At 36.2% G+C, this 14,317-nt stretch overlaps 1 protein-coding gene across 2 annotated transcripts in view; it reads left to right on the top strand.

The window, feature by feature from the left end:
• Window positions 1-14,317, top strand: part of COL4A2 (collagen type IV alpha 2 chain) — a 287,494-nt gene that overhangs the window by 168,886 nt on the left and 104,291 nt on the right. For both annotated transcript variants that reach the window (XM_072621981.1, XM_072621982.1), the window contains exons 7-15: window positions 52-168; window positions 2,242-2,313; window positions 5,058-5,093; window positions 5,202-5,264; window positions 7,049-7,084; window positions 9,960-10,001; window positions 10,941-11,039; window positions 13,067-13,102; window positions 14,174-14,224. In XM_072621981.1, the coding sequence (XP_072478082.1) occupies window positions 52-168; window positions 2,242-2,313; window positions 5,058-5,093; window positions 5,202-5,264; window positions 7,049-7,084; window positions 9,960-10,001; window positions 10,941-11,039; window positions 13,067-13,102; window positions 14,174-14,224 (552 nt within the window). The remainder of the gene's footprint in view (window positions 1-51; window positions 169-2,241; window positions 2,314-5,057; window positions 5,094-5,201; window positions 5,265-7,048; window positions 7,085-9,959; window positions 10,002-10,940; window positions 11,040-13,066; window positions 13,103-14,173; window positions 14,225-14,317) is intronic.

Here is a 14,317-nt window from a genome sequence, read left to right as displayed (position 1 = left end):
AAAGGAAAACTAGAAATAGATAGTATTAACACTTTTTTTTTCCCTTTACAGGGTCATCCGGGTCAAGGTGGACCCCGGGGAAGACCAGGCAGTGATGGTTGCAATGGAACTACTGGAGATGCTGGTACACAGGGACCCCCAGGTTCTGGGGGTTTACCTGGGCTGCCTGTAAGTAGTTAGTACAAATATGTAAGCTTCAACTAATTGGTGGACTTTGGGATAGCTATGGTAAAATAGAAAGAGTGGTGGATTTGAAGTCAGAAGACCTGGAGGCAAATCTTGTCTATGATATTGACTATCTGAACCAACTCTAGCAAATCACATGACCTCTGTTCAGTTTCCTCATATATGAAATAAATGAGGTTGGGCTTGGTGATCTTTAATAAGATTCCTTCCAGGCTATAAGATCCATAACCTTAACTCGGTACATTTCCGTGCAACATTATGAATACATTAAGATAAGAAACTAGTTCTATGAGGTTTTTACTAACATGCCATGAATTGTATCACTTACATATAGCCAATAATATTGATGTATCAGTTTGTCACAGGGAAAAATATGTCTCTGATAGTGGTGGCCATATATTCCCTTTTAAAGTGGCTATCTTTAGTATAGTTCTTCAAAAATATTTTATCCTTGTTTCTACACATTTTTGAGGCAACTAAAATTACTTCAATCTTCCCCTACTATGGAAATAGAAAGAGAATCATTCATGCCTCTGCTTTGACTTTTCTGAGGTAGAGCTACTCCTCCATCATGATAGATACGCTTGTAAAACCTTTCCCTTCAAAATCTGGGTTAGCATATTTGAGTTTGAGGAAAAGTCAAAACACAAATTCCCTAGATCCAAATCATCATTCTTTCTCTTTTCCTTCTTTAGAAATAATTAAGAAAGAGCAAACACTTTCTGTGAGTTTTGAACTGGAGTTTATGCTCTGAGAGGAGTCGCCCTCTTTCATTTTCTCATGTTTTATTCTCTCTGGCCACCAAAGATACTGGAAAGATTTTTTAAAGTGTATTGAAAAACTTTTAATTATTTCTTTGCCCTTTTTGTCACTGTCTTCTTTAGATTGTAATTTCCTTGTGATGAACAGGGTTGTCTTTTCACTGTGCCTACGATAGCCCTGTGGATTTTCCTTTATTTTTAAATTTGTATGTTGTACCTCAAGGACAAAATAATCACTTATCCATTCTCCATTAAAAGCTTATGTCAGTGTGCCATTATAATTTGATGGTGATCATTCATTCTTGGTTTCTCTCATGCTTTCACACTATAAACACTATCCAGTCTTACCAAGCTAGAAAAGCTTCAAGAATGAATTGAGAGATTGAGTATTATCTAAGGACTAATCTAACCAAGATGGAAGAGGCTCATGACAGAAAGCTGGCCACTAAGTAATGACTTTTTATTTTTTTACCTCAATAATTCATGGAAACACTCTCCTAATTACAAAGGAGAGGCAGTCTGTGTCAATGACAAGAGTAGTCACACTAATGGAAGCCTAACTCTTTTGAAGTAGTAGGATTTAAATTTTATTTATATCTTTTTTAGCATATTCCTAAATACCCTATGAATATTTCAGTAATACTTCCTTCTCAGGTTCCCCTTTTGTGACACAAAATTAATGATTGGATTTTCTAGATCACACACACACACACACACACACACACACACACATCCCTATATAGATTATATTGGAGGGAAATGCCATGCCATGTGATCCCATCCCTAAGGGGACTAGACTATCCTGTTACCTCTTCTAGATCGTGAGATCAACTGAAGGGAGCCCATAATCTTTTAAAAAAGAAATATAACTGATTTCTGCATTGACTAAAAGAATAATGTTCAGAAGATTCACATAAATATAAAATACAAATATTTTCTATTAATTTATATTTTAGAGTTACAACTTGAGATAATATAATATTAAACTAGAATCATATTACATGTAAATGTAATGCACAGGGTAAGGAATAAACTAAGTAACTCTACCACTAAGTAATAGTTCAGTTGCTAATTACTCAGACAAGTTTATAAATTGTGCCCTAGAGCGGCACATGCTGTGTCCTAGACATACCCTCCTACTATGAGAGTAGCTAGATGTTATGTACAGAAGTAGAAACTGAAGATTTTATTTCCACAAAAAATTTAAATAAAACATTACTATCTATTTTTTTTGAATGCACACTTTTTCTATGGCTGTTATATGTTTTATTTTTTTATCTGTTTCCTTATTTAGGGACCACAAGGACCCAAAGGTCAGAAAGGTGAACCTTATGCATTTTCTCAGGCTGAGCGAGACAGATACAGGGTAAGTACATAACCAGCACTATAGAGTTTAACCCAGTATCCATTGCGGAATTCATATGCCATTAACTCTAGTTTATGTGAAATAATGTGAAAGGACAGTAGTGTAAGAATTCTAAAGAGAGAATAATCAAAAAATATTTCCATTTGAAATGCATTACTGTAGTCATATTTGAATATGGGGTATACTCTGGGAATTCATAGCACTCCAAAGAAAGTAGAAGGGCAACCCTGTCAAAATCAGACTAGGGAGAAGATAAAAAGCTTCTTTATCTTTCATGCCTATTCTGTAGGTCAGGCTGAGATTGCATCACTAGTATCTCAGGTTGATGCAAAGCACTGCTGAGGACAAAGCCATTGTATTTCCCTAAGTTTCTTGTTTGTCTGGATCCCCCCTTCTCTGAATGAATACCAGTGGAGAAAAAATCAAATTTAATGGTTTCTTTCAAAAGATGTTCATGAAAAAGACTATATAAAGGAATTTATTTGACATTCTCAAACATCCTTCCATGCCAGTAGCTTCTGCTAGCTTCTATGAGGCATTGTTTCAGCTACTTTTTCATTCTTTCATTCATTATTGTTAAAATGCTTAATGAGTCACTATAGAAGGATTCATCCAAACTTTACCTGTACAATAGCTCATGTATCTATGCCATTCTCCTGATTCCTACTGCCGCCATGTTAGGACTGACCCTCATTACCCCTGCCTTGTTGATTATTGTATCTTTCCATTTCTTCTCTAAATAATCCTTCACACTATCATGGATCTTATTTACCATGTGCATATATTCAGGCCTCCAATTTCTCTATTGAAAACTTTTGCAATGATTTTCTTTGGACTACCAAGCAGAGTTGAGAGTCTGGCCTAAAAATCAAGGCCCTCCATAATGTGGAGTCATCCCTACCTCCCCAGCATTCTCTAGCAATGGCTCCTTTCTGCATCCTCTATGCTCTATCTTCCAGACAATTTTAGTATCTAAATAATGTGTTCTAAATGCCCAGACAGAGCCTCACATCCCGTTTAGTGTCAGTGCTCCTATTGTGCCCCATTTCTGGAATTCTCTGCCCCACTCTTTCAAACCTTTGCTTTAAAACTCACTTCATACTCCATCTCCTTCCAAAAGCTCTCCTTTATGCTTCAAGAGAGAAAATGATATGAGAATAGGGAGTCACCTCATTTTCTAACACAGTCTTCTGTTGTACTGCAATAGTAACTTAATAAACATTTCTTAAATTTGTCTAATTGAATGCCCTTTGTACAATTCACATCAAGAATAATCCAGTCATCAAAATTAGTAATAGAAATATGTACCTTCAAAGAAAGAATGTTAGATATTAGATATTATGACTTTGGGGCAGCTAGGTGGCACAGTGGATAAAGCACCAGGTCTAGAGTCAGGAAGACTCGTCTTCTTGACTTCAAATATGGCCTGGCACTACTTGTGTGACTCTGAGCAAGTCACTTAAGCCTGTTTGCCTCAGTTTCCTCATCTAGAAAATAAGCCAGAAAACAAAATGGCAAACCACTCCAGTATCTTTGTCAAGAAAACCCCCAAAGGGGTCATGAAATGTCAGACACAACTGAAATGACTGAACTAAAACATAACTTTCAGTCTTTCGTGAAGTCTTTTGAGAAGGACACTGTTTTTTGTCAGTATTTTGGACTTTTCACGCTTTATAAATTAGGTGGCTACATATAACACCACCCAGCAGGGAAGTGTATTAAATTTGGTTTATTAAAAATCCTTGAACTCAGCATCTTTTGGGTGGTCTTATATTAAAAATCAATTTAGGAAAAAAGAAAGTCAGTGCCCATTATGAAATGTATAGTATTTAAGTTATGACTGAACAAATAGAGTAAGATCAAGGAACATCTAGAGAAATAAGAGGAGAAATGGCTAAGTATGTGTACACCTGCTCTTGATAAACTAGATAGCATCTTTTGAAGTGCTGATTAATCAAAACATTTGTAAGAGATCAGGTCCAAACATTAGGAAATTTATTTTGGCAGTTATTCGAATTTGGATTAAAAAAGGGAAAGACTGGAGACAGAGAAGCCAGTTGATTGGCTAATGTAGTAGTCCTAACAGGAGGTAACGAGGATTTGAACTATGCTTGTAGGAGAGAAAGCTGTGCAAGACTTTGGAAAACTAATCTGGACATGTGGGACAAACAATGAGTCAGGAAGCCAAAAGTAGGGAAAGATTTTGAGGGGAGGAGCAGACATTCCATTTGGGATAGACTGAGTGTGAGGGGGGGGGACATCCAGGAGGAGATATTTTCTATTTTAGGCAATAGAATTGTTTCCATGACTCAATGCATTTGCCCAAGAATTACCACTTTATCCTTTGTTTGCTCATAATGGCACACCTTTGGGGGATCACAGTGCAATTAATAAGTGTTACAATCTGCCTTGTAATCATGCAGATCTAGAAGCCTTGCCACAGCCCTTTAAGCAAAACAAATACTGCGGTAACCTCTGACTGAAGAATAATAAAAATTTGGGGGTTTATTTCTTGTACTTACTTGTAAGCCTTCTACAGAGAGAACAAGTTTGTATATAAAAAATCATGAACTGATAAATGAATGGTTGTCCTTAATTGCAAGGCTGAGTTAAAAGGTAACCTAAATTGTAATATATTTGTAATCTATCCCATCTCATAATTTTAAATGTTAACATCAATACAGAATAGTATTTTTAAATGATCATATTCTGAATCTTATTTATACACATTTTATCTTCATTAGGGCGAATCAGGCGAACCTGGTTTTATCGGTTTACCAGTAAGTTTCATTTTTTAAAAGTCTTACTTTGATTATTTTTGATTAATGACAGTCTTTCAAATAATAGTCTTGTTCTTTTAAAAACATTCTTTTGTTGTGTTTACATAGGGACCTCCAGGTTATCCTGGCAGCCCAGGAAAAATAGGTCCTGTTGGAGCCCCTGGGCGCCCGGTAAGTCAACTTGATACACCAACTCAGCTCTCTCTTTTGGTACCATTTACACAGTCTTCTACCTATAGAGAATGCACATCTTGTTATGAAACCTCCTGTCATTGTAGAAAATAGCAAAGTAAAAAATAAACAAAAAACTGAATCCATTCCTACATGTCATTTTGACCCAAGTCGATTTCGAGTAGGACTTAAAATTGTCACCAAGTCACTGTAGGGAGGATAAATTTTGCTTTGGTCACAGGTAGATACTTTAACAGATGTGTGAAAAGCAGTACCTGTCTAGCACTACTTAACTGTTATATACTGTGCTTAAGCAAGATCCTAGTATCTTTGGACAAAGGAAGCTCAAATTAGCTGAAGCAACCCTGTATAATGACAATAAAGGATGAACAATTTAATATCATACTTTGCTCAAGGTCACTGTGGAGAAAGGAGATTGGATATCATTTGGTAGAGTGGTAGTCCAGTAGGGTGCCCCATCCTGCCAATAATGCTAGGGTGAGATGTGATGAGGCATGGGGCTAAAGTCACACAGGGGAGAGAATTAGGGATGAGAAAATTGTGTCTATACAGAAGGCACCCTATTTCATTTAACCTCCAGCACCACATTACTTGACTTGAGTCAAACTGACTAGAAACCAATCCTAAATGTTTGGAGGACTAGTCATTTTCTGAATCTCAGAAATTCCAGAGAGTCAAACAAGATAAACTAGACTTAAACTGAAATAGGAGACTTAAACTAAACCAGATTGAGAAGCCTTGTTAAATACTGAAGCCAGATACGAAGATGAGTTGTAACATCTGCTAGTCTAGAAATCTTGAAGGTGTTTATCAACACATATCTGGGAAGATTTAAATTCTGTCCTTTGGGGAGGCACAGGGCTGGTCCAGATTATGTCATGAAGTTCTTTCCAGTTCTTTGTTTGCCCAATAATAAGAAGGGTTGGGGACTTTGTTTTCCTAAGCAGTTGCCTCATTGTTGCAATAATCTAATATGTAAGTCAGCCACTGTCCATGAAATTAAGTAGCTGTTCCTGATGGAACCAAGCCAAGAATATCAGGCAGTGGCCCTAAGATACCTCACCCTCCAGACACATAATTTGGTGCATATACACTCACCTACACACAAAGAATAGCTCAGGGATATGGTCTGAAGGTGAAATTTAATGTCCTTCATTAATGTGCTTCATACAGGAGTAACTTACAAGTGAGTCACAGTAACTTGAGGCAGCATATTTCAGATGGATGCTTTTTATGCATAATTTTTAGCTGCTTTAATAAGAAGTTCTGGGAATATTGACTTAAGTTTTGAGTGTCTTTATAGAAAGCCAACATATCCATCCTCTCCACTTCCTTATATTCCAGGTTAGACAATGTGGCCTTTTCAACATCCAAGATGCTTTACAAAATGGCATGTGGAACTCTGCCTATCCCACAGAATTATGGTCAGGAAGACTAGATGTTGTGAGGAATTCCATAGGATTTTAAAGGATCCGGTGGAGGAGCTTAGCATCAAATGTTGGGGACAGAACAGAGACAAATGAATAGGAACCAAACTGAAAACAGCTTCAGTAATAGAAAGGAAATCTGCCTCATTTAGATGACCCCACTCATTACTTCTACACAGTCCTGTTCCCATGTATAAAGAAAAGTGTTGTAAACCTCCATGGATGCTATATTTTATTTTCACTATGTAGTGAATTATTTTCCAATCATATCTCAACAAATTTTGTCAAGGTCCTTTCTATAGGGAATTCAATTAAATTATCTTTTGATTTCTGTAGGGACCTCCGGGACCTCCAGGACCAAAAGGACAACAAGTAAGTGTCTGTCTGTCTGACTGCCTGCCTGCCTGTCTGTCTGTCTGTCTGTCTCTGTCTCTCTCACTCTCTTTCTTCTCTCTCTCTCTCTCTCTCTCTCTCTCTCTCTCTCTCTCTCTCTCTCTCTCTCTCTCTTAGTCTTATTTGGAAGCTAGGAGGCACAGAGAGCTGGAGTTGAAGTAAAAAAGAACTGAGTTGAAATCTGACCTCAGGCACTTACCAGTTGTGTGACCCTGGACAAGTCACATAACCTCTGTCTGCCTCCATTTCCTTAACTGTAAATAAGGATAATAATAGCTCCTACTTCACAAGGTTGTTGTAAGAATCAAATGAGATATTTATAATGCATTTAGCCGTGCCTGGCACGTAATAAACACTGTATTACTGCTTATTCCTCTTTCCCTCTCATTTATTTTATAACCTTTTTTTTAATCATAGAACCATTCTGACATGTTTTTGTTAGTTGTAAAGGATGCTTGTTTTGTAAGTTTTTAAAGTTTCATGTTAAGCTACAAATACATATCATAACTGGTAAAAAAAAAAAGTATGAGGTGCAGAAATATTTTATACATACAAGTTAGTGGTAACTTGAACAAATAGAAATTTTTCTTTGATGGACCACTGAAATTCTCATTTTCTAAACACAAACATGGTTCTACTATGGTTGTTCCATAATAGACAAGGGTCTCAAACTTTTTGTCACTGATTTAGTTGATATCCCAGAGGAAAAACTTACTTCAGTATCCTCATCTATAAAATGAGATAGTTGGATCTCTCACATCTCATACAATTCTAACACTCCACGACACCATGATCATTAAATCCATAGGATATGTCAGGCTGGGATATTTGGCTAGGTCTTTGGTGGATATGCTCTGACTTGAACATAACTGTGGTGTCGTCAAGAAGATTTGGAGTCAAGAAGACATGGTTCAACCCCCACTACCTGTGTGAAACTGGGCAAATTCTTTACTTAAGGGAGCTGGATTGATGACCTCTAAGGTCCCTTCCTGCTCGATGAGTTAAATAGACAATCTAAAGCAGAATGTGCTCCACTTAGTGAATGTATTAGCAAAGGTTCTAGAGAAGTCAGAAATACTGTAATACACTTACTGCTGTTCATCCTTCGTTTTCGAAAAGGACCAATGACATCACAGAGTGATGCTCCAAGCAGAAAATATACAAGTGACTTTATGTCATATATCCATGCATCTGTCACATAGAGACTTTCTTCAAACTCTGCATCTCTAAAAATACCAAGCTACCCCTATAAAACTTCCCATTTATATGATCAACTCACAGCTAATGCTGCCCTTAATGAATTGAACAGGAGCTTATTATAACTCCCCAGCCTTGGCTGTTGGACCGATCCCCATGGAGCAGCAGGCTTGAGCAGGATGGGAAATTACCAGAGCCAAGAGCAGCGGATGTAGGGCAGGACAACCTTGGCCAAGAAAGCGGCCTCCAAGCCCCCAAGCATAACCCCCAAGTTTCAGATCTCCCTTTGCTTCTTCAAATACAAACAGCTCTCCTCACCTCCTGACACTGTCATTTCCTGGTTGCTCTATGGCCAGATAATGAAGCAAGAAGAGAAGCAAAAAGGGAGGGAGGGCGAGAGAAAGGAAACAGAGATGATGCAAAGATCTGAAATTCATCCAGCTCCAAGCTAGGCTGGTTTCATTTCTCTGCTTTGATCTAAGCTTCCAGCCAGGTGGGAAAGACAGTGAAAGCAAAAAAATTAATGAAAGGATTTGTTTTTATCTTTATAAAACACATGGACCTGGGAGAAATAGTATATTGGAAAGACAAAGATCAGATGAGATCTTACGGGAAACGTTAATTTAGGAGAACAGAAGGGTGCAAAAATCTGGGGGTTTAAAAATGGGGATATGGATACATGCATGCATACATATATAATGTGCATATACATGTTTAAATATTTATACACATATCTGCATACACACATATGTTTCATATGTTGTGCGTAGATATGTTTGCATACATGTGTGTATATGTATGAGCACTACAGAGTGAATAACAGCATGATATGAATCTTGATGGAATTCTTTCCTTGTATTACAACTGAATAGATAGCCTAAGTAATATAGTCTGGGTCTTGTAATTTAAGAATAATATGAAAAAGTTGGAACATGCATATGAAAGAGGAAAAATATTTTTAAAGGGGAAAGAATGAGAACTTAGGTGTATGAGATATTGGGGAAAGGGAAGACTGTCTGAGAAGAGAATAAGTAACACATGGTCATCAGATATATGGAGGTTCTTCATGTAAATAGTACAAGCTGTTCTCGAGCTCCCTGGAGAAATATATAAAAGGAAATAGGTTTACATTACAAGAAGTGTAATTTAGAGAGGATAAAGAACTTTCTGGTCATAAAGCTGTTTTACACACTAACTTTCAAAAGAAAGTTATAGAATTTTCTGAAAGATAGCCAATGAAAAGATAAATACCCATCTGACCTGAGTGGTGGCAGTTTTCCTTGTAGTTACACACTACTAGTTTTCTAAGCTGCCAAATTTCAGTCTTCCTCATTTAGGGCACAGTTTATCTCTGCCTGATTTATTGTGACTCTTTATTAAAGAGAATTTTTTATGAGAGAAGAGAAGACAATATTCCTGAATAAGTTGTGTGTAATCATTTGAGATCAAACACTGATGCTGCATATATGAGTATCTGTTAGAAACTCTTTTCTATCTGTTGGTTTTATTGAAGTAAAGCCAAAATATTGTGTAACCTCAGTTTTTCCTCCAATAATGTTTCAGAGAGCTAGAGTTTTGGTGAACGTTCCTTGTAACCTCATGAATGCTTACCCTTGTTCCGTCTTACCTATCTACTAAAAACTATTTCTCTTTTCAGGGCAACAGAGGTCTTGGCTTTTATGGAGAAAAGGGTGAAAAGGTAGAGGAACCATGACAAATTAAAGCACTGACTGGAAATACATTATTTTTGTTTAAAATTTAGATAATTATTTTCATTGCTGACTTATTATACCTTTATTACATGATGATGAAAATATGCACATAAGTCATTTCACCTAAAATGAGGTACCTGGTTCTTTACTGTGACAGTGCAGACCCACATTTTTGATCCATACCAATGATTGATATTGACTCAAAAAAAAAAGACTGACTGAAAAGCTTAATCAGACTTTGGTTCAACTATAACATTGAGATTTAGGCTTAATTGATTACCACAAGACCTCTAATTACTCTGAAGAATTTATAAAAGATTGTGAGACACATTATGAGAGGTAAGAAAAGAAAGAAAGAAAGAAAGAAAGAAAGAAAGAAAGAAAGAAAGAAAGAAAGAAAGAAAGAAAGAAAGAAAGAAAGAAAGGAAGGAAGAAAGAAAGAAAGGAAGAAAGAAAGGAAGAAAGAAAGAGAAAGAGAGAAACAGAAAGAAAGAGAGAAACAGAAAGAAGGAAGGAAGGAAAGAAGGAAGGAAGGAAGGGAGGAAGGAAGGAAGGAAGGAAGGAAGGAAGGAAGGAAGGAAGGAAGGAAGGAAGGAAGGAAGGAAGGGAGGGAGGGAGGGAGGAAGGAAGGAAGGGAAGGAAGGAAGGAAGAAAGAAAGAAAATAGAATTTCACCCCCCAGGAAACCATTAGCACTGAAAGGAGCACATGCTTCTATAGTTAGGTTTGAGACAAGAAGACAGTGTATTATCTCTAAAAAAGAGTATATCAGGACAATTCCCATAAATTTATAATTAATTCCTCAACTCAGATACACAAACCACCCCTAAAATTCATGAGAAACAATCCCATTCTTTACAAGCAAAGATCCTTTCTTTAAGAACCGTAGCTTCCGCTGCTGAAGTTTTCTTGATCGTCGTCTAACAGGGTGACACTGGACGTCCCGGCCCCACTGGAATTCCATCAGATAGTGATCGTGCTATTTCTGTCACTGAAAATGTTTTAGACCAGCTGGATCAATATAAGGTAAAGGTGTTGCATTGAAATTCAGTAAATCATTTGAAATAAGTAACCTTTTGAAATTATAATCTTCTGTGGGCTTGAGCAAGGACACATAGTATTCAACAGAAGAATTTCAACAACAAAAGAAAAAAATGTTCTTTCCTTTACAGAGACACTAGGTGCTTTTAAGAAGGGGCCAGAGGGCACTAGGTGATGCAGTAAACAGAGCGCTGGCCCTGGAGTTGGGAGGACCTAAGTTCAAATCCAACCTTAGACACTTGATATTTTCTAGCTGTGTGACCTTGGGCAAGTCACTTAACCCCAATTGCCTTGCTTTTCCCCCTCTAAAAGAAAAAGGGACCAAACAGATATCATACCACTCAGTTACTGTGTTTATATCAAACATATCTGCCCCTGTAGTATAATATAGAAATTTTAAGTTCAAGGCAATGCGACATTCCAAAACCTTAAGAATTATTTCTTATACACCTAGAATTCTCATTGTGGCATAGGAAGATGAATACAGCATAGATTCTAAGCTTAATTTATAGGAATTGAACAAATTTAGTTTTTATTATAGTAGAAAATTGAATTCTGTGAAATGAAGTCACACTGTTTTCTCAGTGTTATCCATGGAGCAGTGTATTTTTCTCTGAGGGTCAGTTAAATTCACTTCACCCAATCTCTAATTTATATTCTAACAAGATAATTTTTAGAATCTGAAATAAAATAAGCATCTTCAAGTTAAACCTTTTATAAGACATACAGGTGTATAGTAAAAGTAGAAATATTCCCATTAAAGAAATGATTGGTCAAATTATCATAATTTGAATTAGCACACTTTTTAAGAAATGCCATATGAATTTTGCAGAAAACCATTTAACCCTTGATCTGCCTACAGACATAAATCTTAAAACTAACTGCATAGAGAAGATGTGAAAGTTAACAAATTAGCATTTATGAAACTCTTCAATTACCATTAAATCAAAACATTTCTTTTGCCTGAGAAATCATTACTGGTCAAATTCAATTTGCTTCAACAAAGCTCTTAGGAAAAAAATAAGTAAATGTTGAACTTTCAGTTTAAAAAAACCTACCAGCAACTATGAGGTCAATTTCATCATTTGCATCGTACTATAGTGGTAAAGTGCTAATATTGGAGATAGAAAGACCTGAGTTCAAATACAACCCAAGATATTTACGAGCAATATATGACCCAGGTCATATCATTTAATCTCTGTGAGCCCAAGTTTCCATATTTGTAAAATGAGAATAATATAGTATCTACCTCACAGAATTGTTTTAGGATCACTTAGATATTATATATTAAAGAGCTTTGAAAAATCTTTAAAATGTTATGTAAATATCCATTATTATTATTGTCATGTATCATTATTCAGGTTAAATCTACTTTTACTTTTCTGAAGGACAGAGAATCCTTATCCCAAGAGAGTAATAATCTCCAAATTTCAGTTATCCCCACTAATGGAGAACAGGGAAAAGGGTCATTTCAAGCAGAAGTGAATCTCAAAATAGTTACATTCAGTGTAGTGAAGAATTCTTTATGTCTTTGCAAAAATTAACCTTCAAAATTATGTTTTATTTAAGCTAATGCTAAAATTAGTTGATTTCTCCTGAGTATACCTGGCTACCACCGTGATTCTAATATAGACCCAACAGAGCATAAGGTGACTCGTATTAAAATTTTGCCACAGATATTCTTTATATAGTTCATCATATTTTATAATTTTGGAGATAGCCAGATATATTATAAAGACACGCAAACAAAATTATTTTTACTTTTTACTAACATAAGCTCATAAAATCATAAAGTTCATAAATCATATGCTCATGACTCCTAAAAATCAATATCAGTTTAAACTGTTAAAGTCTTTTTCCAGTTTTTGTTACTATTACAGCGGATAATCTTCCCCAAAGAATCACTTTTTTGAGTACATTTATTTCATTTCATACAATGAAGTCTGATATATTTGGAAATATTTTCGTTGTTGGCTTACTCATTATCTTTTACTTTTCATGTTTTTTTATAGGGTGTAAAAGGAAGCCAGGGAGACCCAGGCCCCAGAGTAAGTGAGCTGTAAAACATCCTTCCACATGACCTGCCATTTAAAAAGTACTGTGCTATTTGGGTTGTTCATAGTTTAAATATTAGAGTATCTAAAAGCTTTAATAACAAACTAACCATCCATCTCTTCCCTTGTTTTCAATTTTTCAAAGTAATAGATTTGAAAAGAATTTCAAATATGGGTCTGCATATTAAATATTAGCTAATCAACATTTTCATCATTTGCAAAACATCACCAGATGCTTCACAACATGTACAGGTGAAGGGGCTCTGGTTCTCACATTTTGATTTGCAGTAGATCAGCAACGTTGCTTTAACTCCGTGATGACTTTTAAGGAATTAATTCAGCCTGTATTTGTTAAGTATGTGTCATGTGCCAGGGTCTATTCTAGGCACTGGGATTATAAAATCTGCCTTCAACCAGCTTATGTTCTCCTGGAAAGACTTTCCTTTTCCCTTTCCCATGGGATATTTCAAGGTAACTTCTACTCCTAGCTTATAAATCAGGCCATCATTGTATTATAGTCATGACTGAATTATAGTTAAGTTACATCAGTAAGCATTCGTGAAGCTCATAGTATTTTCCAGGCACTGCTGTGCATTGGAAATGCAAATACAAGTGGAAAGATTATTTTCCCTCAAGAAAAAGCCAACACATAAACAAGAGATGAAAAGGCAATAGTGATAGGAGATAAAAGTCCTCACTACACATGCATTGTAAGACAAAGTCTGGGAGTCTGCTGACCTTCCTTAAAATGAAGGTTCTGGGTGAAACTAGACAGAGTAAGATATTGCTGGGGTGGAGGGTGTTTCCAATGTATGAGGTCCAGGGTGGAGTCCGGGGTAGAGTAAATAACCAAGTGAAGAGTTTACTGGGGCATTGTAAAGAAAAGCCAAGAAGAATTAGAAGTTCAGCCTGGAAAGAATGATGAAAATTATGCTGGTAACACTTGCAGTTAAAAAAAAAAGAAGGTTGAACTTTCTGGAAAAATGAAGGGTCAGTCACACTACCAATTAGAATAAATACCATATGCTAGATCGTATACTAATTCATCTCTATGCTTGTTCCTAGGGAACTTCAGCAAAAGGCGAAGAAGGGATAGTGGGCTATCCAGGACAACGGGTAAATCATTCACTTTATAAATATGTATATTTTTAAAATCTAACTTTGGTGGTATATGAGAGTAAAAGGCAGAAGCTTTTCCACTGATTTTGT

Source organism: Notamacropus eugenii, chromosome 6 (genome assembly GCF_028372415.1).
Source record: "Notamacropus eugenii isolate mMacEug1 chromosome 6, mMacEug1.pri_v2, whole genome shotgun sequence".
In the NCBI taxonomy this organism is placed as follows: domain Eukaryota; kingdom Metazoa; phylum Chordata; class Mammalia; order Diprotodontia; family Macropodidae; genus Notamacropus; species Notamacropus eugenii.
Note: the sequence above shows the minus strand (reverse complement) of the source record. Positions and strands in the feature narration are given on the sequence as shown.